At 43.2% G+C, this 25749-nt stretch overlaps 2 protein-coding genes across 26 annotated transcripts in view; one reads left to right on the top strand and one right to left on the bottom strand.

Moving 5' to 3' along the window:
• Positions 1-11506, top strand: part of FHIP1A (FHF complex subunit HOOK interacting protein 1A) — a 95880-nt gene extending 84374 nt beyond the window's left edge. For 19 of the 22 annotated variants that reach the window (XM_080589396.1, XM_080589391.1, XM_080589393.1 and 16 more), the window contains one exon: positions 1957-11506. In XM_080589396.1, coding sequence (XP_080445522.1) covers positions 1957-2207 — 251 coding nt within the window. In that variant the 3' untranslated portion in view covers positions 2208-11506. The remainder of the gene's footprint in view (positions 1-1956) is intronic. The other 3 variants (XR_013950204.1, XM_080589401.1, XR_013950205.1) reach the window with 3 other exon arrangements.
• Positions 4133-25749, bottom strand: part of GATB (glutamyl-tRNA amidotransferase subunit B) — a 52476-nt gene continuing 30859 nt past the window's right edge. For 2 of the 4 annotated variants that reach the window (XM_080589424.1, XM_080589425.1), the window contains 4 exons: positions 21962-22095; positions 21470-21548; positions 15875-16009; positions 12819-13295 (listed from right to left, as the gene is read on the bottom strand). In XM_080589424.1, the coding sequence (XP_080445550.1) occupies positions 13167-13295; positions 15875-16009; positions 21470-21548; positions 21962-22095 (477 nt within the window). In that variant the 3' untranslated portion in view covers positions 12819-13166. Of the gene's footprint in view, positions 9112-9368; positions 10528-12818; positions 13296-15874; positions 16010-21469; positions 21549-21961; positions 22096-25749 lie in introns of those variants that run through there. The other 2 variants (XR_013950211.1, XR_013950212.1) reach the window with 2 other exon arrangements.

Raw genomic sequence — 25749 nt, 5'->3', positions numbered from 1 at the left:
AGGGTTAGGTATGTAGAGTTTCATGATGTAGATCCCATATGAAATGCTGCCCTTTTTTCAGTGCATTAGTAACGCTATCTCCAGAGTGCTCATTTTCTCAATTTCATGATTCAGTTTGCGTTCTGACTGCAGGAAGAAGTGGACAATCTTGGTTGAAGAAAAAAGTCAAATCTCTGATCCCTTGACCAGCTTACTCTGCCTTCCTTTTTTTTTTTTTTTCTTAAATATAAATATATAAAAAGTTTAAATCAAGATTTTTTTGTTGAACTGTGTCAATTTTGATGCTTTATGAAGGGAAGAGTTTAAGAAAAAAAAGCTTTCAAAGCACAGTAACATTCTGGATATATTGGCTAAACTATTTAAAATACTTGATATTAATTATGAAACGTTTTGAGATTGTAAGAGAATCTAAAAGAAAATCTTCAAGGGAAGCTCAAAACTTCATCTTTTGATTGTAATTCATAATTTAAGTTGTTTTTCCTCCCACAGTCAGAATTTTCCACAGAACTGAAATTCCTGTACTGTGTCTCTAGTAGACAGAAATTTGTAGAATAACAGTATGAATGATTGATAAGTCTGGAGTTGGAAAGGTTTTTTGAAACTCGAGAAAAGTATAACTCTGTTAGATGATTAAGATTAAAATTTCTTTTGAGTAGTTGAAAGCGTACAGTGATTCCACAATGCCGGAGGAGAGCTTCAGGAAAAAAACCCGAGCGCAGAGCTGTTGAACAGAGGAATTGCTCTGCCACATCGAGGGAGGCGTTCACCTGGGGTACCCCCGTTAGCTGCTTGCAGATGTTTCAGGAAAAGGTTCATGTAACCTGGGACTGAATTGTTTTAGTATAAACTGCATGTGCTTCAAGGGAAACCTCTCCTTAATGCAGTCTTGTGGTGTTGGGCTTATCTGCAGTACGTGAGTTAATCTGACAGGGTGGTTTTTTGTTTGTTTCTTTGGTTGGTTCCAGGTTTTGTGTGTGTGTGTGTAATGATTTGCTTATACAACTAATGAGAACATCCACTTGTAAGTTAGACAGGATGCTGTCTGACTGACATCCTGGCCTCAGTGACATCTCGTGGCAGGGAGTTCTGCAAGTTAATTTTTCTTTGTAAGGTATTTATTTCCATCAGTGTTAAATTTTGTCACCTTTTTAGTTTCACTGAATAGCGTTTAATTAAAGTGCAGTTCTGCTTCAGGATGAAACAAGGAGCACTTGATTGAAATTTAAGTGCTGCTGTCTCTGTAATTCCATGCGTCCTGATGTTTGAGCCCCGATCCCCTGAACTCTGGCATCAGAGATCATATAGCTCTCTATGCCGTGCAGATCACATGGTGGTTTTCACTTGTTCTTTTTTCTTCTTTTTTTTTTTTTTAATACTTAGCTGCTTTACAGGGAGTATAAGTAAGTATAGTTGGCAGGAGCTACAGTTGTAGAAAAATCAAACTTTCAAGTTTTTTTCCCTTAGTTTCTAGCTTGCTTCAAACTCCTGTGGCAATTTTGATAGCTTGGCTTCAAGCCCACTTACACAGTGATTCATGGGGGGAGGAGAGAGCCAAGTGGAGCCGAGTGGTATTTTGATCTGGGGGAGGGCCAGAGTATAGTATTTTAAACTGAGGAAACCATGCTGGGTCTAATGGTAGATATTATCTATTTCATAAAGTAAATCCATATTACTCTTTCCCTTGATGACTCTTCTGCCCACATATTTCTCTCATCAGAGCTGCAGCTGAATAATATATAACCTGGGCAAAGATGGCTAATAAAAAATGCAATAGAAGCAGGCCATGTAGAACTTAAAAACTTGGGATTAGTGGAGTATCTGCCTGTGCAGTCCGGGTACTGTAAACTACAGCTCTGAACACAATCCTTGCAAACTGCGTTTGGTTGCTGTACAAACACTGTGTGCTTAACATACTAAGTCTTTTTTTTTTCCTCCCCACCCTCTTCCGGGCTTTAGGTAACGTCCAGCACGGCAGCAGCACAGGGAAAGGAACGAACCTCTCCGAAGCTTCCCCGGCTGTACTCCAGCCTTTCCTGGGACATAAAGGAAAAAAGGGCCTGGCTCATCCCGGCCTTCCTGCGCACGTGAGGAATGCTGTCCTGGCAGCTGCCCTTTTCCCGGAGTTCCTGAAGGAGCTGGCAGCTCTTGCGCAGGAACACTCTGTTTTATGTTACAAAATACTGGGGGATTTTGAGGATTATTATTAGGAGGGTTTTTAAACATGGTTTTAAAATGCTTTTGGAGTTTAAACAGATTTTTTTTTAATGCAAAGCTGCTTACAAAAGAAGGTTGTACTTCAATATTTCCTGAAAATACTTGATTTGGAGGGGGAAGAGAGAGACAAAATGTCATTCCACATTACCTTATGTTGGGTCTCATAATTTCCCTCTGTGCTACATAACTTATTTTAGAGATTCCTGATACCGCTCTTACTGCAGCTTCCTAGTTCCTCTTCTCTTTATGCAGCTGCACTTCTTCAGTGTCACTGATTCCTGTTGAATTTCTGCAATAGGCACTTGTAGGTTGGCTAAGAGAGGCAAACGTTTTAGCTTTTTTTGCTCCAGAAATATTCTTCTCGAAAGCCTGTTAGACAGTGGTTTGTCTGGAAAAACATAGCTCCATGGACAAAGTTTGGGGTAAAATCTGCACAAAATCCCTTTCTGTGAGGGGCTGTGTTTCTCCATGTCTCTGCCCTCCTCCCCCCTTCCTCTCCTGTTCCCTGAGATGGGGTTCTTACCAGTCCACCTCTGAACAGCCCTCTTTAACTGGTGGCTCAGGTTTGTGAATTCAAGTGATCTTATGTGTGTTAAACCCATGACTAGCCGAAAGCAGGTGCCGGACCCTACACATACCGTGTTGCCTTATGTTGCAGACAGATCTGCAGCTATCAGCTGTTGGTCTTTGAAGTCAAATGAACTGTGTAAGTGGATGTGGATTGCAGACTGGCTGGAATTTTCCTTGCAGTTTCTCAGCATTCTTTGATAACTACTGCATTGCTACCTAAACTCTCAAGCATGCCTTATTTAGTAAGATTTGCACAAAGTACAAAACAAAACGTGTCTATGCAAGTGGTAATTAATTTGTAGTTTGTTTTTATGCTTATTTTAATAAGCTAAGGAAAGGTATTCAATATCTTTCGGTAGTATTAAAAGGACAGCAGGCTGGTTTTGTCTTTTTTTTAATGAAAAAGGTTGGCTTGCTCCTGAAAGCTGTTCTGTTTTATTGTTCATTTTTTTGGTTAAGGGAAAGTTGAATACTGTTTGTTTACTTTTAATTAGGTGTTGACTTTTCCTAATATTGCACTTTCGGGATAGCGAGGGGAGGACCAGACTATTCACCAGCTGCAGGAAAGGAAGCAGTAACAGGGAAAGCTGTCTGCTGGTGACTAACTGCTCGAGAAAATTCTCTTCTGTGAGTAATGGGCTTCATTAGAAGAACCCAAGCATGATGAATTGGTGCATCACCACTGCATTCCATCTTATCTCAGTAGCATAATTGTGCTTCCACTTTGCTGTAGCTGGCTACATAAAGGGGTGTTTAGTTCAAGAAAGCCTTAAAACCCCTTTTTCCAGGAAAGAAACTTAACAGCCTCTCCAGAAAACCTGAAGAACCAGAAATCAGAAATAACATTTGTGTGTGTTAGTTCTGCTCACTGTAATTCCATAATACTGGGATACTTCAGTTAATCACATCCCAATTTCCATACACGCCTTCTCAGAGATTGCTTGGGGAAAGCTTATGATAGTAAAGAACACTTGGTTAAAAACAAAACCACCCCAGAAGAGTGTAATTAATTACAGGTCAATTCTTGTGGACCTTGCTGTGCAATTTAAGCTCCTAAATCCTTTAGATGCTTCTGAAAAAATTGTACCTTTCATCTAGAACTGTGAGAAGCATTCATTGTCGGACTACTGTAGGCAATTCTAATGAAAAAAATCCCGAAGCGTACCTCTAACAAAATCACCTCAAGAATTTCCCTGGGTCTGTCTTTGCTTGTTTGCTGTACAGTCTTCACTTCGACCATGGCTGGGGGCCATGTTGCTTCCTGGCTGATTCTCTGGTTTGCTTTCACTTCTAACTTGTCTATTTTTTTAAGCACCATTGCATTGCCATCCTGTAAATCACCTTCTGACCTCCACGTGGCCCTGTTTCACTTCACAAGCTCCTGTGGAAGCTGAAGCCAAAGCTGTGGGTTTTTTTTTTCTTTTTTTTTTTTTTTCCCTTAAATCTCAGTTATCCAGCCTTGGGAGAGCTCTTCCCTTCTCTTTCTTTTTTCCCCTACATTGCTGTTGTGAATGAGAGATGAGCTAATTAAGATACTTTTTGTCATCCTGGGAAATGGTGGGCTCTTCCTCTGCTCCTGCTATTACCCAAAGTGCTGTCTTTCACGCTGTACTCACGCTGTCTTTCATGCAGGCCTGGCCTGAAGGAGTTTGGTGGCATTGTGTGTGGAGAGTGTTTCAGCATTGCAGGTGTAGGGCAGTGCGTGCTGTGCTCCTCGCCTCTTCTGGTAGGAATTTTGTGAGCAAAATAAATCGTACTGAATAAACATGATCAGCTCACTTCTAGTGGTTCAGAATCATGTGCTAAATTGCGGAAGTAATCCAATCGTTTTTTAAAGGAGGATTCCTTAAAAAAAAAAAAAAAGAAAAAAAAAATTCTGCAGACCGGTGCTCAAGGCAGCGAGCTTACTATGTGAACACTCCCTTCCCTTGTTTTTATTCTGAAACAACAATCTTTGTTTGCTGGGTAGGAGTGATTTCTTTTGAGATTGTTAATTTTAACTGTTGTTTTCAACAAACGTGCGAAGTCATGGCAGTGTTAATCTCAGCAGGGCTATTAAGCTACATGGGGATTTTAAAATTTGGACTGCTCAAAAAAGCACCTGTAAATTTGAGAGAGGGGAGGATTTTCCCTCCTGGAAGAGGATAAAGTCAGCTGCAGGAGGATAAAGACAGCCTTTGGAGTGATGTGGAGGACTTCTTGCTGAAAGGTCACAACTGTTTGTACACAGTGTCCCCCTGTAAGAGGGAAACCTGTCTGTCGGCACCCCAAAAGGAAGAGGTGGAGGAGTGCAGTGACCCTGGCTCAGGACCATAAAAATGACCATTGTTTGTGTAACGTTGTATTTCTTGGTTCCTGAGCGGAATCGGGCTTGCAGCTATGACTCAGCTGTGACAGAAGTATAATGTAAGCACCCAGTGAAAAAATATTGGCAGGAATTACATCTTCCTGTCTTCAAAATGCAGAACCGGTGATTTATCTTGAAGATGTTGATCCTTAGAGATGAATCACCTTTTTGTGCGTAAGTTCTTCAGCTAAATGCTTGTTTAATAAGGTCCTTCCCTCCAGTTAGATAATGTATTATCCCGTCTCTCACCACTGAGACATCTTTTTTTCAAAACAACAAAAAAAATATTAATAAATTATGCCTCTGGTCTATGCAGTCCAGCTGGTACACCGCTGGAGGACACAGTGTTACGTTGCTCTTTCCAGGAGTGAAGTGTTCCACGATCCGGATCTCCCCACGTCCATGTGTGTGTCGCTGGAGTAGTCCCCTTCTGCACGTTGTCTCAGCATCGGTCACGAATGAAGTGCCCTGGGGTTGGCAGATCTATTCCAAAACCTGCAGGTGGTGGCTCAGTGATACCAAAGCTAATTTCCAGTCTCCCGTTACAAGTTTCAAACTGTGAGTGCCACATTTTCAATGATGCAGCCTTTCAGTGTGGTTTTAAGCTGTTCTACTCTAGCAAGGAATCTTTCCTGCTCTTTCAATATGTTATTTTCTTGCAACCTACCTATAAGGTGAACGCTTTGTGTCTTAAAACAGTTGCAGTCATTCTCTTTTACCTTTGACCTGTTTTGGATGCCCTGTAGTTTAGGCTCAGCGCACGCACATGTTTCCTGTTAATTGGGCTAATGTACCCAGCAGCCTTCATTCAAGACAGCATCACCCTTTGTGTGTCATGATCTCTGAATATACGCATCAGTTGCAATTCGTGTGCTGTGATGTTGGCCCTGCTTATATTTGGCCTTTCCCCTACGTGCCCTAAATGAAAATCTGGGATTTTAAAGGAGACCAAGGTGTTCATTGGCGTTGCAGTTCCAGACGTGAAAGATGCACTGCCTTGTTTGTGCGGGTAACGTCTGGACTTCATGCACTTGCCTTTCAGACTTGCTCTGATGTTTTTAACAAGACGTAAATTTCCTGGAATGGAAGAAAACCCCAGTGATTGGGGTGGGCTAGAGACATGAGCAGGAGCCTTGCTTTTGAATGGGAACAGAGCTGGCAGACAGTAAGGCTGAGCGGTGTTTCTGCCATCAGCACAACTCTAATTGCTCTTTGGCCCAGGCATGATGCCTGAGTGGTCTGCACACTCCTTCTGAGAAAAACATTTGCAAACAAACTTACAGCATCCTGCCGAGTCCAAGGATTTAGGTTCAAGAGGTTAAGTCCTATTTACCAAGAGAAACGGACCATCTAGCACAGCGCACAAGCGTTCGCTCCCCTTTTGTGCGCTGTGCTTATGCCTCGCAGAAGGTTTCATGCTTCAGGAAGGTTTTTCAGCTCCTCTAGGAAGCTCTAAAATCTCAGGGTTGGGAGGAAAAGGATGGGAGCTGTGTGATTTGGCGCGGTGAAATTATGTCATTGTATCATTTAAATTTGTAGCCACAGCTCCTGTTTGAGGGCAGCTTGATTTAATAAGCAATTTACTGTGCTGTATTTACTGAAATTGCTATGTCATGCCTGCAGTTTTTATGACAGCTCCTATTAAGTTTGTAACATTTAAACTGCACCTGCAGTTATAAGAGAATACTGGTATTTTCTTCTTTCTTTTCTTTTGACTCCGATGCCTCTGGCACAGTGCAGTAACGTTGCTGCTGTGTCCAGATCTGATTTAGCTAATTACAGTATGTTCTTCCTTGCACGTTTTGAATGTTTCCAGCAGAAACAGGGTACCTGACACCCAGGCTGCGGAGGCTAATGAGCAAACCAAAGGTAAAACACCGCAGATTAGCAGGGGGCACTTGCATCTGTGTGAAACGCAGAAAAAATTTACATTTGTGTTGTTCTCACTTAACAGGGACCAGAAAGAAAAAGCTTGTGGCAAACTTGAAAAAATGGATCCGACAGTATCCTATGGTAACTGTCCAGTTGGGTAGCGCTGCCCAGTAATGTTTTGGACCAGAACTGTGTGAAGGAGAGTAAAAATTGCTCCTTGTTAGCGTGGTGCCAGATTTGCATAAATAGGTATGCAGATAATAGGACAGCAGTGCCAGCTGTCAGACCGAAGGCAGCCACAGAATGCAGCGCTACTTCGGTGACTTTGTTAGCTGTGAAAGCCCGACTCTGAGTAAATGTACTTAATTTTTCAGGGGCCCCCAGCTTTTCTGAACACGTTGTGGCCCTGCATCAACATACTTCATTTGTTACATGCTCAGTTGGAAGCCTCTTATGTATGAATAGGAGCATTACTTGTATTCTTAAATGTGTAGGTACTTAGAGTGGCGTTTTGTTGCTGACTGTGCAAATCTTCTTTTTGTTCATTGATTATAATGGTTCTTGTGTGGCAGCTGGATTAAATTAAGACTGAAGTCTCTGGGCTTAAAGCCCTGATGGAACTTTTGTGCAAAGGCTGCAGTTCTCAACCAGATAACTTTCTCTGGCGCTTCGGCAGAATGCCTGCATACAATTAGGTATTGTGGACTGAATACCTGCAAACTTCCAGTTCCAATGAAGCCAATTCCACAGCAGCTGTATTTTATTGCAGTCTGCTTCAAAAGTAACTAGCTTGGATTCAGACCAAAAAAATAACGAGTTAAATCCAGGACAGCTAAACTGCGTTTGGCTCAGCGCTGCTGTGGCAGCTTGGCCAGGGCTCGGACAAAATGCCATCCTGTCTGTGCTCTGAGGGCTGGGAGTGGTGCTGGATCTTGGCATTCCCTGCTGCACCTTGAGCCGAGGCCTCGTGCCGCTCCAGGTGCTTCCCGGTGTCCAGGCGCCGCTTAGCGTCGGTCTTAAAACTCCAGCGCAGTAACAGCGGTGTCTGAGCACCTCTAAGACCAGTCTGAAAATACAAGCTTCAGGAATGAGGAGGCAAAATCTAACTTGCTGGTGGTTATGCCAGCTTCATGGGTGTAGCTGCTTTCGGTAATTGAAGCTGTGGTCGATGTGGCAGTCTGTCAGGAGAGTTCTTGCTTTGGGCTTACACGTAATGGCTGTGAGTGGAGGGAGCGCTCCCCGGGGTGAAACTGTTGGCCCTCGAGTGCACTCGCTAGGACGGGCTTGTGGCAGCGCGAGCTCTGCAGCCCCAGCCCCAGGCCGTCCTCCAAAGGCTGCGGTGACGAGGCAGTGGATGTGGCCCGGGGCACTTGGCTGCCTGTGTCGGGCACTCTTTAGGGGGGAGAAGGCATCACATGAGATGGAGTCACTTGGCGGCTGTAGGTTGGTCCTCAAACGCAGGTGGATAAAGGGAAGGACAGGAGGGTGAGGGCCCCTCTCAACCTGTGCATACAAACAACTGTGAAATGCCTGAAGGCCCCACAGGAGATCTGGGGGCTGGGACTAAGTGCCCGTGAGGGCTGGCTCAGCGCTCAGTTGGACCACACACAACTGCATTGCCCCCTGAACTGAACTCGCATCTCTCTTGTCTTGTGGCAGCAGCCGGGCACTCCTGCTCCCCACTGAATCTCTGCTGTAGTGCAGTTAAATTCAGGCTGTGCAGCCAGACGTGGGCCGTGTGTTGGAGCACAGTCAGAAAAGGAGGAGCATTGCTGGCGACTGTGTTCCTCCTGCAGTGACCCCTAATTACTGGTCTGGCTTGGCCCAGAGACTCTGGTTGGAGTTTAAATTTGCCATCACGATGGGCAGAAAAACACACAGCAAATCACAGGCCTTGACAACTTAGGATTTGGGATTTTATTGCCTTCCTCACACTGTGTAGCAATATCATTCTCTCTTTCTCTGTGTTTTATATGAAAGTTTGCCACATCTTGTAGGGGAGCAGGGAAGAGATTTGCACCGAACAGCCAACCCAGTGCAGGCAAGCTCCTGAGCGTCCGGAGGGATAAATCTTGACCTCTTGTCTGCGGCAGCTTGGTTTTATGTGCCTGTTACGTGAAGCATAATATAACAAACTTTAGGGTATTTGTAAACAGCATTGCAAGGAAGATGCAGGCAATGAGGGCAAAAAGACCAGCGTGCTGTTCTGCCTTCTACCTCGAGCAGTTTGAGAAGAGAGAGTTGAGGGGAAAACCTAACTTGCTTAAGAGAAGAAAAGCCACTCTACATGTCAAGCATACACACAGGGCCATAAAATACTGAGAAAGTGCTGCTGAGGTCAGTGGTTGTGAGAGTGTGTAGGTAGAGGGGTGCTCAGAACAGAAACGAGAACATTGCAGCGTGCTGACGCCATGCCACAGGGTGGAGAGGGGCTGCAGTGAAATTGCAGTGTGAATACTCTAGCTGTAAATTTTTAGTTAAGGCTCCTATCATATGCTTCTATTTTTAACACAGTTAAAATTAAACTCTGCTGCCAAGGCTGAGCGCTAGAAATTCTTTCTTAGCTTTGCCAGCATCTTTTTTGTCAACTTTCTTCTCCTCTTGCACAGCCCCGGGTATGGGATACCTCAGCTATAGGGGATGGTAAGTATCATCTCTCCGCCTCAGGGGTGACCTCCTACGGGACTTTCATCAAGGGTTAGATGAGCTTGTCATGACAGTGTCTGGTGTCAGCTTTTAATTTGCGAGCATTTTCCTCGTCCCTCTGTTCATGGACGGCTACTGCTGAAAATCTGCACGAACCTGTCCTTAACTCACCCTGCCTGATGCTGTTGCACAGATGGCACCTGCACTCAGTAGCTCAGGGAGCCCTGTCGTGGCTAAGCAAGGCTTACCAGTTAGGGGCAAAGCCTCCACCTTAATTCTTGAGTTCCTAGACTTGATACAACTGTGTTTAAAACAACCTCCTGGTCTGCAGCATGTGCTGACACTGAACACTTCAGCGGCAGGTTCTGCATTTTATCTTGCTGGACCTACCTGTCCTCCGGTTTTGGGGGGTGGCTGCTTTTTTATTATTATTTATTTAGTCTTTGCAATAGCAGATATTGAATTCCTTGAGGCTACTTCTGTCTTTTAATGTGCTTTGCAGACTATTGCTATACAAAGCTAAGCCAAAGCTGCTCTTGTGCTCAGTATAAAGTTTACTTCTGGGATACTTAGAATTTGCCTTTAGCTCCATTTAGGACACAGTGAGGTGGTGGTGGTGGTATTTAGGCTGATGTATCAGGCCCTTGGCAGGCATGAATTTTGGTTGTATGGGTTTGATCAAGATGGTGTTGCGTGACTGACGAGCCCTTTACCGCAGGCTGCCCTAGTCAGAACCACGTCAGCTGGCCACGCTGAGCTTTCTTACCTCTAGCTCCTGCTGCCAGCTCCGACTGCTTCGAAGCTGATAGCTGGTATCTCCACGAATGTTAAAAAGATCCATCATCTTGAACTCCTCTGACTCAAAATCACTTCTCTTCCTATCATAAAGAAATTTACATTTTGTGTGTGTCTGCAGAAGACTTGTTTAAAAATTCAACAAGTTACTGGTTCTTAATATAGTTCAAAATTTATAGGCTGTGGCTGATCTTTACCTTCCCTCAAAGAGAAAGAATATTAAAATTATCCCTTTCTGTCTTACTAGTTATCCATTGTGTCTGGCAGGTGGAGGTGAAAAATAGGTTGAGATTTAGAGTAAATCCAATTCAAGATCTAATGCTGTACTCATATAGAACTTGGCTCATGATTTTTAGTAGATTTTGTACTGTATTAGCAGTCTAATTATTCAGGAAAAGAGTGGCTACGAAGTTAAAACCATTGAAAAAAAAGACATTTACCAGCAATAGCCATGCTACAGTAGTGGAGAGCCTTCCCTCTCTTAAATACAGCTTAATTATTACTGTCCCAAATACAGTGTAGTGCTTTTCACCTCTTTATTTATTTTTCAAGAGGCACCCACTACTATAGAGGATAAACTCAGCACAACAGCATCAAGCTGTGCAACAAAAAGCATTAACCTTGGAGGACAACCTTTTGGAAACAGTTGTGTTTTTTACACCCAGGAGTACCTTTAAATTAGGATTTGAGATTTCACACAGAAGCCCTTGTGCCTTTTGGTTTCTTCCTGCCATGGCAGGAGTTGAACAGACCTCCAGTTCTAAAATGTAAAGTTTGCTGTATAGTCTAAACCTTGTATTAACTGAAAGCTTACCTGAAAACTTACACCACTGTGTAAGAGAAAATGGTACTTCTTGCTCATGCTATGAAAACTGATAGTAAAAGCCTTTGTGTGATTGTCAGGCTACAAGAAAATCCTGGTTTTGTGTTTTTGTAAGGGTCACGGTTTTTGATTGCGACCATGTTACTGCTTTTTGTCAGCTGTATGACTTTTTAACTGTAAAGATATTTTTATGTGAATTCTGGGTATACATTTTGTTCATTAAATGTATTTGAAAGCCATGGTTTTTGTCTGTCTTCTAATTCAGAGGTCAAAGGAGAACCGTGAGCCAGTTTGTACAGAAATTTTCTCCTTGAGACAAACATTAGCACTGATACTCATGAGAATTAACTGCCATCAACCTAGCTTGAACTAGCGTTGCAAACATCACCTCTGCAAAAGGTGACTAAAATCCCAGAATATACCTTCTGCATGTCTTCTGTGGCAACATGTGCCCTGGGGGCACCTCTTCAAGAACAATTCTGAAGAAGCATCTCTGGGGTTGGAGGTAAATGTGGTCTTTAAAATGTACCATTGAGCAGCCTCCAGAAAGGATGTAAGAACTCCAGAGAGACCCCTGGTGCTAAATGGGAGTTCTTGCCCTCCTAGATGTAAATCTGAATGGCTGCCCCTAGTTGGGCCTCTTGTTAATGGCTCGATCAGCTAAAGGATTTAAACATGTCAGTGAGTTGGGAAGGGGAACTTAACTCTAGGGCCGTGGACTTCAGTGGGTACTTGATGCTAGGGGCTGCAAAATGGAAGGTATAAAAAGCAAATGAATAAACCAAAATCAGCATAAACCACTCTCTGGGATTAATGAGTGGAACAGACCCCGGAACCCAGCTGGATCCTGCTCGTTTTTGGTAAGCTAACAATGTTCAGTTTCCTCTACCATGTGGCTGGAGTTCCAAATGAGAGCAGACAGCCCTGCGCCAACGCAGCACGCGACTCTGGGCTTGGAGCATTTGCATGGGAAACACAGGCGTGAGTTGTCTCAATCAGAGAGAAAACCAAACCGGAGTGAATGGGCTCTCCCCGGAGCTGCTGCACAGAAGACGAGCGATGCTTTTCCCCTGTTGGTTGTGTGGGGCTATAAGAAGCACAGCTGCTACTCCGAACCTCACAGGCCCAAAAGGTAGGTGAGTCTCAGAAGGGCTCGGGTACACGTCAGTTATGAATTGTTCAGGGCTGCATAGCCAAAGGAGATGTTTTGGGCACATACAAAGAGGAGGCAAGCAAATAATCTGACACCAGTTCCTAGATGCAGGCACTTGATAGCTGTTGGTGGCACTAGCCTCAGGCACCTCACTTAAGCAGCTAGTGGCTGTCTTGTCCCATATGTCAGAAACCAGGAAGAATGAGGACAATGGCACTTTTTTTAATTCCCCCTTCTGCTAGGCGTGCAGGCACATGTGGCCATTCTTGATTAGTGCTAGGTGTTTTGATCACATCTACTAGTGCACTCCCACTAACTCACAATGGGTTATTAGTAAGTCCCACCAGATTTATGCATTGAAGAGCTGTGAATTGCCCATCTCAAGAAGCTAGAAGAGCTCAGTTTACACTTGCTTTATTACAAAACTAATGAATACAACTTACGCTCTGTATACTCACAGACTTCTCTGGGAACTTGTTCCCACTGGCTGTGTGTAGATTACATTTCTGAATGCCCCACCAAAGTGGGACATGTAAACAACTCCATCATCTTCTGTTGAGGTGGTCTTTCACTCATCTGCCTTTGGCTGACGCAGCTGGGGAAGGCAAGAAAGTAATGCTCCTTGCAGTATAACCGACCTGGGGCATGTAATGCTGACACACAAGGAGGCACCACAGTTCGTTAGCAGTGAACCACGCAGGACGAAGCGTGTCTTCTGTAGACAACTGTGCAGTTTTCCCTTGTGGCTACTCTGACAGCTTCTTCTCTAATATTTGTTTCACCAGAACAGGATTGGATCGGCCTTGGGTTGCTCTTTGAACCAGTCCAATTAACTTATTTACAATTTTTTGATTTCCTGCTTTTATCGCCATAACCTTTAAAAAGAAAAGATAAACACCATTGTTACTGGAAAACAGCATCTTCGCTCATTCACAGCCAAAGTATGAATATTTTTGTCCTTTAAGACAAAACCTAAAGGTTTGTCCTTTGTCCAGCATGGTTGAATACTATATTTTGGGGCAAAGTTGTTATTTATAAAAACTGCCTTCAACTTTGCAATAAGTTCCTGCTCTGCTCCCCTGAGAAAACAGCAAGTCTCTACAGCAGCAGGGCCTTACAACTAATAGAAAGATTTGTTCTTATTGAAAAAGCCAGACAACATTTTTGGATGTAAACAAGGTCTGCAACTTGAACAGTGACTTCCTGGAAGACAGCAAGAAAAATGAGAGGGACTTCTTTTTGCTAATAGCCTCTATCTTATGTTTTCTTCAATATGCTGGTCAGGTATAATAAATAATTTGCATTGAATCACAATCTATTTGATACTTGTGAAGTCCTTCAAGAGCAGACTCAGGTGTTTTGGTAACAGCACATTATTTCCTTTAAGTGAGGAAGTTTCCTTTGCAACAAAGCAAATATGGTCTCCTGTCAGAGGTGGTTTTTTGATGCACACTTACCTGCAAAACATCAAGGCCATGTTTAAAACCTAAGTAAAGAAACTGTGAAAGAAAAGCGTTGAAAAATTTACTTTGGGGCATTTTTAAGCAATATGCTACTGCTGAAACACAAGCTTCTGGTCTTCATACTGTTTGAGTGGCAGGAAGACATTCCCTACATTGTCAGAATTACTGGGCAAAACACGATAGCTTCAATTAAACAGGACGCTGTATTTACAGACATTAAGGGAAGGATGGCTAACATATGAACCACCGTGACAATGCTAAGCACAAATGCAAATGTTGCTGCTCATTAGGGTATCTGAATTATTGGCAGGCTAAAATCTTCTCTGTAACGTCACAGTATGGAAAGGCCTCATTACTCCTTACATGCTAGGAATTCCTTATACGGGGGAGAGTACGGTACAGCCTAGACGCTGCGTTTTCATAAACTGCTTGGTGTTGGTTTGAACAACTTTGTCTAGGTTAGTTCTTTTTAAAGAAAGTTGCTATCAGAAAGCAAGGCATACTTTTCTCCCCTGGCAAGTACTCGGCTAACTATTTTGTCATGTAAGCTCTCGCAGCAATTTGAAGTAGTGAATTACAGGGCTTCAAGGCAGCTTTTGCTGTAGTGAAAGATCACCTGGAAAAAGGAGGAAAGTGAGGCCATTCTACTGCATTTGGCTTGACTCAAACAGGGGAAAGCAGAGAGGAATTACATTCTCAGCCAAGGCATTATTATTGAAACGGGAGTATAGTTATGGACCTTCAGCTTCTGCACTTCCCAATCAGTTCTAATGTTCTTTCTATCCACACTTGTGCTTCCGTTCTAGTCAGAAAATACAGGAGCACTTTTATCAGGCTCTGCAAATAAGTCAGTCTGATGGAGGTCACGCTGACCTACTGCAAGCTCATTTTCTTTATCAAAAGCTCTTGCGGAGCTGTTAGCATCCCCCAATGAGATCTGGGGTGGGTGGTATTGTTCTCAAAAGATGTTAATGTCTTTTTTCACAATGGCAAATGTATCTAGACAATGTTTATATTGGAAGCAAGCTATTCACTTCTGCTTTTACATTTTCACTCCACAGTACATATAAGCATTTGTTTTCATTTTGTTTTTTATAAAGCAGATGTTAGACTCTGTCAGGATTCCTTCCCACTCCTCCCCTTCAAGATCAACAAGTATTTTTTCCCCTTTTCCTGGCTCAGAGCTTGTTAGCCTGATGAGCCACACAGGCTGCTGCACGTCCTTTGATGGGGATGGGGAAGAGCTGAAACCCTGTCTTGAACACAATGCAGCATTTGTGCTGCTGCCACAGCCCAGGCGCAGGACAGCAGAGCTGACAGCAGCCCTGTTGCAGCACACGCAGCCCCCTGAAGCCACCGGTGCTGCTGCCACATGGGTCTGGCTCCTCCCCACCCCACAGACAGCGCCAGGCAGGACAGCAAGAGAGACTTGCCCCTGGCACTGAGGGAAGGTGGGGACACAGAGAAGAGACAGACACAAGTGAAATTTTGGCCCTGCTAGTTCTGATGTAGCCTCTAATCCCATAACTAATATACGCCTTGCTGGTGGATAGCCTCAGTCTTCAGATTCAGAAGTGTTGCACTGTTGCTCTAAGGTCTCAAGAAAAGACATAAAAATGAGAATTACGTGCCCAAATGGCTAGGTCAGGTTAAGGCCAGTATGCTGCATAGGTGAAGACAGAAGGAAAGCCCCGTAGCTTTGCTTTCTTGCATTAAATTTTTATGGTCTTGTAGAGTGACTTAGCACATTAGCCAGACTGGTAATTTCTTCTGCTGATCATTTTGTGTAAGCTTCAATTTCCAAAGAAACACTGAGTAAAATAAGAAAGGAGAAGAAAAGCCATGATCATAGCTGTGCAGCAGCTTTAATGCTCCTATCCTGGCTCTAGAGCTCAAATACCAATTAAAAGAGAAAAGGCCATTTTAGTCCCCTCCTTTTTAGTGCCACAGCCTAACACAGTGCCCGAGCTTTCCAGCACCACCATAATCACCTCCTTTTCATGTTCATCAATCACTGCTTGGCAGATCTGTTCAAGCTCCTCTCGATCCTCTATCAGTTGAAGCTGCTTTTCTTTAACAATTTCAAGAGGCGTCTTTCCTTCTCCCTTCCACAGTTCCTCGAACACCTGAAAATCACAATGAGTGGCAAAGGTCAGTTTCTTTACATATCAATGGTATTTACATGCAGTATTTTAATTACAGAGCTAAGAAGTCAGATTTTAGTAGCAGCAAGAGCAGATTGTCTCAGCGTGAACAAGCCCAAGATTTAATCCTGCGCTGTGCTGAAAGAGCTCTTGTGCCTTCCCCCCCCTTTTCGGCACCCTGAAATCAATCGAAGCCTTTTCACTTCCTGCACAGAGTGCAGGTTATGGTTGGGAAATGGTGCTCTGCAGCCTGCCGCAGCACCAGGAGCTGCCCGCCAGCAGCAAGGATACTTGTTCCAAGAAGTTTGCCCGCTGCGGCCCCAGTGTACCTTCTGTCCCTCCTTTGGGCTGGAGCACGTGCTGCTCACCGCTCTGAGCTCTGCCCCCTGCTGCGGGTGGGCCCAGCGGCAGCCACCGCCACCACCACCGCGGCTGTTTCTCAGGCAGCACTCGTGCTCATCTCACATTATGCGCAAGAACTGCCTGAGAGCAGTAAGAAAATGCATTTCCATGAGCGATGTCTCTGCACAGGAGCTGACGATTAGCTGACTGTTGTACTGAGTCCAATCCCAGGTAACTCATCTCATTACCAGCCCTCATCAGCAAGCTGTAATGAGGATACGTATGACAAAGCAGAAGAGAAATGGTGCCAGGCCGATTCCGCGCAGCAGCTCCAGCCCACCTATGCATCACCTCCAAGCACAGGGATGCTGGGTGAACCTAAGCCTCTGGAATAATTACTTCTTAATGCTAGTGTGTTCTCCTATGCCGTAGCAGGGCTATTGCCCTGGAATAAACTTGAGAGAAGAGAACATTTATTAAAAAACAATTTCCTTGGGCAGTCATTTTCTGTATTCCCTTTGCTCTTATTTCAGAGCTGTGGGAGGAGGGAAAGAAAACCCTTATTAAAACAGCTGCTTGTGCTTCATCCTGCTCTGAAGATATAATTGTATGTTTGGGCCACTGCTGTGTACCAGTATGGAAACGGATTTCACGTCAAAATCTCAGCAGTAAATACTCAATGTAGGATGGAGAAGAGGCTGGGAAGGGGAAAGGAGAAGGGCCATTCAAACCGCATGTTAAATAATTAGCAGGACAGCGAGACAACTTAGGAAAAATGGAACGTGTGGGATGGTACTTTAAGTACCCCAGCAATAGTCTTCAGCATGGAAGACTTTTCTGAAATGAAAGACCCTCAGTTAAACAATTCTGTAGCCACGACAGGTATGTAAGAACCATGTGCTGACACAATTCTTGTAAATAGAGATTTGTTTGCCAGCTGTGCCTCAAAGGATTTGATGATATCTTATCACAGTGCTGGAGACCCCGAGAGAGGGCAGCGACACAAAGTGCCTTGCTTTTCCCCCCATAAGAAGGTTAAAGGCAGATCACAATATTAAAGTTACCGATAAGCGGCCAGAGTTAGAACCACTATAAGTGAAGCTTTCAGCTGCTTACAACTAAAAAAAAAATCAATGCAGTATATGATGTCTTCTGCAAGACCTTCCTTCCAGTACAATAGAGTGCAAATCATTGTGCCAGTGCTACCTGGAACACCCCTAGAAACAAATACATGCAACAGAGATTCAACCAGTCTGCAGCAGTTTGCATTATTTTCTTTTTGCTGCACTCCATGGCCTAATTCCACAGCAGCCTCCACCTGCTCCTTCCTTCCCTGAGGGCCTCCTGAGGCACTGGGCCGGTACACCGCCCCTCAAAAGGAGCTCTGTCCTCTTTGCACAGCACAGCCCATGGCAAAACACCCTGGAGAGCCTGAAGCACTGCGCACATCAGAGGCTGGACAGTAAATAAGCCCCATCACCATCCTGGAAAGAAGCAGATGTGATTTTTAGGACTGGTATGTATGCAAGCAGGATGTTATGGGCTGCGGGAGGAGAAAATCTGCAACGAACAAAATCTAAGCAGCCAAGCATGGCAGAGTTACCCAGGAGCAACTCATACATCAGGCTGCCTTAGACCAGGGGGCAGGACAGCTTGACAGTCACGGACACAGCTCTGCCTCCCCGCTAGTCCTCTGCCAAACATCTCCTGGCGCTGAGAAAAGCTTGCCTGTTAGAAACCTTCAAGGCACCAGATTTTCCCTGTGGCATCTGCATCACGTGTACTTTTCCATTTGGTAACAAGCATATCCACTCAGCTACTGGGGCAATAATGTTATCAAGGCCCCTGCTTGTTTACAGGTATGAAGGAAAGCAGAAAGATGTGGCCAAGCCCTGTCAAAGATGCACTTTAAAAAATGTGTTTCTCTACTTGGCAAAGAGTACACATCTAAAGAAAGCAGTTTAAAAAATGATTTCAACTCATTTACACAAACTGTCTGCACCAGAACAGTGGGATCAAATTATGAGGTCTCCAGAGCCAAAACGAGAATCTCAGGCCCCATTTCCATTACTGAAATCTCAGTAGTTTCTACTATTGATTCTTGCCTGAGCGTGATTAGATTTTAATGATGTTCTGCTCTCTCTACCTACACAGGCATAGCAGCGAACCATTGGTCAAGATGAATTAATCAGGACTCACACGTCTGGCTGCCACGGGCATCGTATCAAACATTTTGCAACTGGTGAACATGCCAGCTGACTGCTGCGCCTGAGAACGGCTCCAACTGGAAACCCTATCTGCAGTGATTTGCTGCCAAAGGTGGGAGGGAAGCAGCAGGCAGCACCACTCGAGCCTGTTCTGTGGGCATCTCTCCTTGCCACTGATGGAAAGCCTTGATGCCTGGCAGTTGTCCCTCAGCCTCCGACAAAAGTGAGGGGCAGGCTGGGTCCAGTGCTCCAGATGGCGCAGCCGTAATTGTCAAAGCAGATGGTTCTGTTTAGGTTTGTGTACTGTGCTCATTTTCCTGCTATCTCCTTTAAAGGAGGGGTGCCAAGTGGGTGTGTTGAAGTTATTCCTATGTGGGTAACATATGCAACTGCATAAGCAAACAAGACCTGGGGGCCGCTCTGCTCCATGCCCTGCTCCAGATCCCTGAAGAACAGGCGACGAGGGGCTCCACGCTGAGCTGCTCCAGCAGGGCTCTCAGCAGCCACGGCCACTTTGCGCTTTCCTGGCCCAGGATCCGTCCTCCTCCAATGCTGTAACTCACAAGCGGGCCCTGATGCCACAGATGTACACCCTGCCAGCCCCACAAGTGAGGACTGAGGCCCCACTGAGGCGTACTGCCCAGCAGAGCGGTTTCAGCCCTAGGGAAGTTGCACCGGGACGTCCCACCATGGACTTGAAAGTGGTGCCTCAAGGCTCGCCAGGCCCAGGCCACGCTCGCCCCACAGCCCTGCGGCATGGGAAGCTGCTCCCCTGTGCACAGGCATGCCAGTCTGAAACCGCTTCGGAGACCTCTGGGCAGGATGCTGTATTTGATGGCAAGTTGGGCGTGAGCTCCGTAATTACCTAAGTGTTAATTATGCAAGCACACAGTGCCCTTTCCTTGGCATATGCATCCTACCATACAATATTCTGTGTCTATAATCAGCACTCGCGGCTTTTATCTGTCTGTGTTTCTAATGCCTTACACAGCAGAAACCAAACGCAAACCTCTTAAAAAATTAAAACTTTTAACGGCTTCCTGCTGTGAGCCGTGTATGTGGATACATGTCTGTGTGCTCACCCCATCAAACCCTTCTATCATTTCTAGTTGGATCTGTCTCTACCGCTGCAATTCGTTCCCCCCACCCCAAGTGCTGCAATTCATCTGCTGTTGTGTATATATAGCCCTTTCTGCCCTCGGGCCATCCAGTATCTCTGCCTACTGCTGAGAATTGTTATAAACATTTGTTATTCTTCTGACATCCAGGCAACCAAAATACTTTTCTAAATGCGGCAAGGTTCCTGCAGTTTGATAGCATCATTCAGTGATGGCAAACAGTACTGTTATTTCTCTGTGTCCAATTTCAGAACAGAGAGGACAACACGCACACTACGAGGAGTTTGTAATTAAACAAGAAAGGCATCTCTGAAATTCTTGACATTTCATAACCTGTCAGAAGTGCTGGCATACAGATATATCACAAGGAAAAACCTCCAGTAGAAGAGCATTAGTACCCTGTTTCTACCTCCACAAGGAAGCTGGGAATTAAGAATGGAGTTCTGAAGCTCCTCTCTGAGACGCAGACACCAAGCTGATGGGTGTCCCATTACCCCACAGGCACACAACCGCCCTGCACCCCAATGCATTTCCTGTTAATATTTTACGTTCTTTTTGAAGCTTTTACTTTTGCAACCTAAAATTTCCAAAAGCACATGCCTGAAGTCAGGCACTTAGACCTTGTATTTTTGGTGCCTATAATAAGCAGCTGGCTATTCCGAGGAGCAGACCAACCACAAGCCCAGCTTAATTAAGAAGCACAAGAAACCCCCCAAAACCAGGAGGTTTAAGTGTCTCCAAGTAGGGTGAAGAGCCACATTTGCAACTGTTACTCTTGGTTTATAATCACGCAAAAGGTGAACTGCTCCCTGAACTGTTCCAAAGTTGTTCTTGGACTCAATTTGTGCTAAAAAGGTGGAAGCCAGCCCTGTGTATTTCAGAGTGTTAAACTCTTGAAAGCACACAAGGCAAACTAAATATCTTCATTAACAATTTTGCTGATGACCACCTGAGAAGAAACGGCCATCTAATGTATTTATGTAAAGGCCAATCACTAATTGAAAGAACAATGCATTCCACAAAGAACGTGAGATGAATGGCAGTTATTCCTTTTCACAAAAGAACTCTGAATTTTGTCTATATAGACACAGACATCACAGTACCCATCATAAGCAGTTCATAACTTTAGAGATGAACGTGCCAAGTGCTGATTTTTCTGACTGTCCTGACAGGGGGAAAGCTGGCTTTACAGACAGTTCTTGCTTGAGACGCCAATAACAAAGAAGCTGGGATAAAAGAAAGGCCAGAAGTCTCCATGTGTGACTCATGGAGTATGCCAGATCAGACTTCTTTTTGTGACTACAATCAGGTAATTATATCCATTTCCATATGCTAATACTTGGGAATGTAGACCCTAGTATCCCTTAGCACACAGTAGCTGATACTCTCAGCTTAACTGCAAGTCAGGGATTAGTTCCCACTGACCTTTTGCTCGGGTCTGACTCAAACTACCAAACTGAGATCTAGTGCCTGGTTTGTTCAGAAGCAGAACTTACTTAATTGACTGCAGTTCACATGGTGAAAATGTACTGTTTGGTTTGTGCTCCCTTCTAACGCTGAATATGCAAATATATCTGTAAGATTATGCACACGAGGCATTTTCATCCGTTATATGTATACAGTATAGATGCAAGATTTATCCTTCATCAACACTCTGAATTAATTTCCTTTTAAACCGATGTACTGGTACACACTGAATATAAAATAGCTACGCAAATGGAGTAAGTGCCCACAGATTCAAAATAAAATTACAGTAAAGTCAAGAAGGTACTCACCTGCTTTGCTGCTGAAGCAGAAATTTCTTTTTTTTCTAGAAGATTCAGAAGGTCAGCTAGGAGAACAGAACTGACTGGGCTATGGAAAAAGGGGGCAAGAGTTACCTCAGAGAAAAGGATACGTAATACATCTAGGCTACTGTTGCTTGCCTAAACATCACACCATTTAGCATGACAAGCTAGTATTTTTCTCCATGATACACTATACTCAGCTTTGGTATTGATTGCCTGATTATGCCCTAACATTGTCACATTCCAGAGAAGGAAGGCACTGATTACTACTCTTAACTACAGAGTCCTCTTCTCTGGAAGGCATTTGGTTAGCTTCATTCATCATGACAGTGTCAAGGCCTAAGTAGCACTGCCTAGGATAACAAACTTCACAGATAATAACTAAAACAGAAGTGAGCAACAGAGTGACACAATACTATTCTTGGTACATGAGAAAAGGAGCAATTTTGTTTCACCATTGTAGTAATTGAGAAGCCTGACCTTTCCTTTACTGTACAGGAATGTTGTTTTAAGTAACTCAGCAGGTCATTTAAAATCCAGCCGATGACTTTCTTTGGCTTCATTTGGGTCTGTTTTAGCACATTTTCAAAGAATTCTGTTAATCCGTCTTCATTCTGTTAAAAGAAGAATTAAATGCATCAAAGAGATACTGAAGTGCAAACATGATTAGTTACACAATTATATTCAGAGTATAAATACTCAATCCTAAAGTAAATTGGTTTTGTGAATTCATTTCAAAGCCACAAGACTTTTGAGTAATTTTATTAACAGTAAGCAAACTATGTTGTCTAGAATGCATACATATAGGTTGTATGTCAGCCTGTCTGTTTTAATGTAACTTCCAAGAAATGAGTGATCTCTTTTCTCTGAAATCTCCCTAAAATTATCATTTGGAGAGAACCTCTCTCATCTCCTTTGTTTTAAATACATACGATGCCAGAAAATATACTGCTCCACATGCTGTCATGCTATCTGTTACCAAGAAGACTTTGCCTGAAACTGTCTACAGATACTTCACTTTTGATCTTGCAATCACTTCTTTTTATTTTGGATCGATGGAATAAGATTGGCTTGTATTCACCCCTGAATGATATGGAAAGGTCATACTGTAAGGAGTGGGGTTTTATTTTTCTAGTTTCTAGCTTTCACAGAAGCTATGTAAGGCTTCACACAGCACCCTAAATGCTCAGAAGGTATGACAGTAAGGGATTCAGTTTATAGTATAAGTGAAATCTGAGACTGTTTTTAGAAGAACAGACACTGCACAGTCTGTTGAATGCTGTGCTGTTCGACATCTAGGCAGTGATGGATCTTTAACTAGAGCACAGAACTTACTAGTTCTACTGAAGGCTTGTAGTGCTCCTTTTCAAGGAGGAATCCAAATCCAGCGTGCTACTGGACTTCTGCAGCGTTTGGCATAACTGCACAGGAGGACATGCCAGCTCTCAGAAGTTGTCAGAGGTAACAGTTTAGAGACAGCCACTGAGTTATTCTCAGTATACTGTCATCACAGCAAAAACATTTTCCAAGCACATAGTGATTGCAGACAAATCTCTGTGAACACTTCTGAGCAAAAAGAGTCCAGGTACATGCTAAACCAAAGCCTGACTTTTCCACCCAAACTCACCCCTGTCAAAACAGTCTCTTTTGCCCTTGTTTTTATAGATAATTTATCACCACAGCAATACAAAAATTTGGACTTTCCACCTTGAACATTTCAGAAAGTAAACTTCTACCACCTCTGGATACCACATTCATTAGTAATGATGTATGGCTTTTAAGGAGGCTGCAATCTAGCGCTCTCTATTCAGTAAAAAAGATTAAAACCTACTTAGAATAATGGATTGAAGTGCTGTAAAACTGGTGTGACAAAAATCAGACCCTTCCCCTTTACCTTGAGACCATGAGCAAAGAAAGAATCGAAGTTCTCAGCCTCAGTAAGTCACTGAGGACTTCTGTGGAGTAGATCCGGTAACTCCCAATACTTATCTAATACACACACACAAACGTCCTTTCTTGACCTATGGTCTTACAAATTTAACTAGAAGTTACCTAGCAATAAATAATCTAAAATCTAAGGTTAAATATATTAGAACAAATTTTGCTTAAAGACAAAATAATAATAATTAAAAAAAACAAACAAAAAACCTCAAACATCAGAGGATTGATGTAATTATCAAAGTCTAGTAAATGATTAAAAACTAGGCATGTACGAAGTGGAATTACTAAAATGATAAACTATTAAATATTGTATTCTTTCTAATTCACCCCAGGATTCATTAGCACAAACAAATACCTATTATTTAAATGGCAGACTGCCTTCCACAGAAGCACCTGTCCAATTTAGGTAGGAAGAAGTGAGTATGTATAAATGTTGTTTTTGTCATTTTTTATACATGTGCTGCAGAAGGTTTTACAAACACTCCAGGCAGAGTAGTCTAGCTACAACATTATGCACGCAAAAACAATGTCTGCAGACGCCACATGTCTCAATGAAGGCTACACAGCTCAGATGCAGCATGTCCAACACTTTTATCACGTATATGATGGAGAGCATATCTCTAGCAGTGGGCATATTCAGATTTCTGGATATCAACAGCCTGGCTGGAGTTACAGCTCTGATGCTGCTGCCAGACCTTTGAAAATCAAGGACAAACATACCCAGCCTTCAAATTTTAATCAGATGATTTCCAAGCAGTAAGAGGAGAAAAGCCCAGGAATACTCAGAGAGATAGACTTACACATGCTACCAGGCACTGATCCCTATATCTACCTGCTGCTTGTGCAAATAGAACTGGATATGCTCCCCCAAATTCCTTGGCCCTTCTTTATTTTTTTAAAGTGACTATAATTTTCTGTAGCCAAAAAGAAGGAAAACCCAGCAATGCCAGATTGAAATGAACAAGGCAGAATGTCAAAATGACTGGTAGAAATGAAATGTTTTCCTTATTTTCTTGCCATATAAAGAAGGAATAGCTTGATTAGCTTTAATTTCTAGATACCATAATACTTGAACTTGACTTTAATTTGTTGCGCATTTTGGTCAACTTTTGTCATGCCAAACTCACTCCAACTACCAAATTCATTCTGATGTCTTTCCCCCAGAAGATGTAGTTAAACTTAGGGAAAAATAACCAGGGGGCAGCTCTGATACACTGAGGGGGCAGCTCTGATACAACTCTACTATCCATCATTTCACTTCCAAAACAAAAAAACTTCATTGAAATCTTAACTTAGCTCCTTCCCTAATAATTTGTCATCACAATTTTCTGTGTGCTGTCTGCACATACTAGGTATTTCTGCTTCTATATTTCTACACTGTGGCTTAAAACATCATAAAGAGTTAACATACACACACACACACAGATCTGTCCCTTGCGATAGATCTGAGCTGAAAACCACTGCAAGCTCTAATGTTCTGGTTCACAGGAATGCTGTCTCACTTAATTCTGAGTAACATATTTTATTCTTCTTAGAAGGAAAAACAGAATTCTGGAATTGCAGCACCATGCTTGTGATTGAGGCCCACTGGGGTGCTCCCATTATGCACAAAATATGTTGTACCTTATTCACCAGAATCTCGCTGGCATGAAGTATGAAACTCAACCAGATGCATATTTATTTCTGAAATATGGTTTAACACCATTGTTTAACAGTACATGTCAAAATCTAGTGGTGGAGTAATTCCACATGCTTTTAAAACAAGTTTAAAACAATATCCTATTTTACAGAATGCCATGGGTGTCATCTGCAGAGACATTGGCTCTGTAATGCAAACTTGTGCTTTTAAAGACCAATAATGTTCCTGAAGAACCGAAGGAGAAAACTACATCAGTGTTCACGAATGTTATTTTCTGCTTTCTTCTTCCCATTTTCACCATCTCAGCTCCCACAATAACCAACAACTGCCGCAAAAATGTGCAAGACTGTCAGGGGGGAAAAAGCAGAAAATGTACTCTATTAAAGCAGCAAGAAGAGCAGTCAAACAAAGACAGTTCAAACTTTTTTTATGGCTTCTTATAAAATGCTTTAAATTCTAAAAAGAAGCATAAATTCACCTGCATGCCAAAGTGTATGAGGGCGGCATGCTGTAAACAAAATTGTCAAGAACTACTTCTTCAGCATCCCATTTTGACCGTTTAATGGATTCACAAATGTAATTGTTCCAGCAAACGAATGACCCCAAGCCCAAGTGGAACTGCTGCTTTTATCTGAGTAAGCAGAGGAACAGTAAATGTATACAAAGACTTCAAATTCAGATGAGAAAG

This window comes from Anser brachyrhynchus (assembly GCF_964034855.1).
Source record: "Anser brachyrhynchus genome assembly, chromosome: 4".
Taxonomy (NCBI): Eukaryota; Metazoa; Chordata; class Aves; order Anseriformes; family Anatidae; genus Anser; species Anser brachyrhynchus.
The sequence above is the reverse complement of the archived record's forward strand: the minus strand, read 5'-3'. Positions and strand labels throughout refer to the sequence as shown.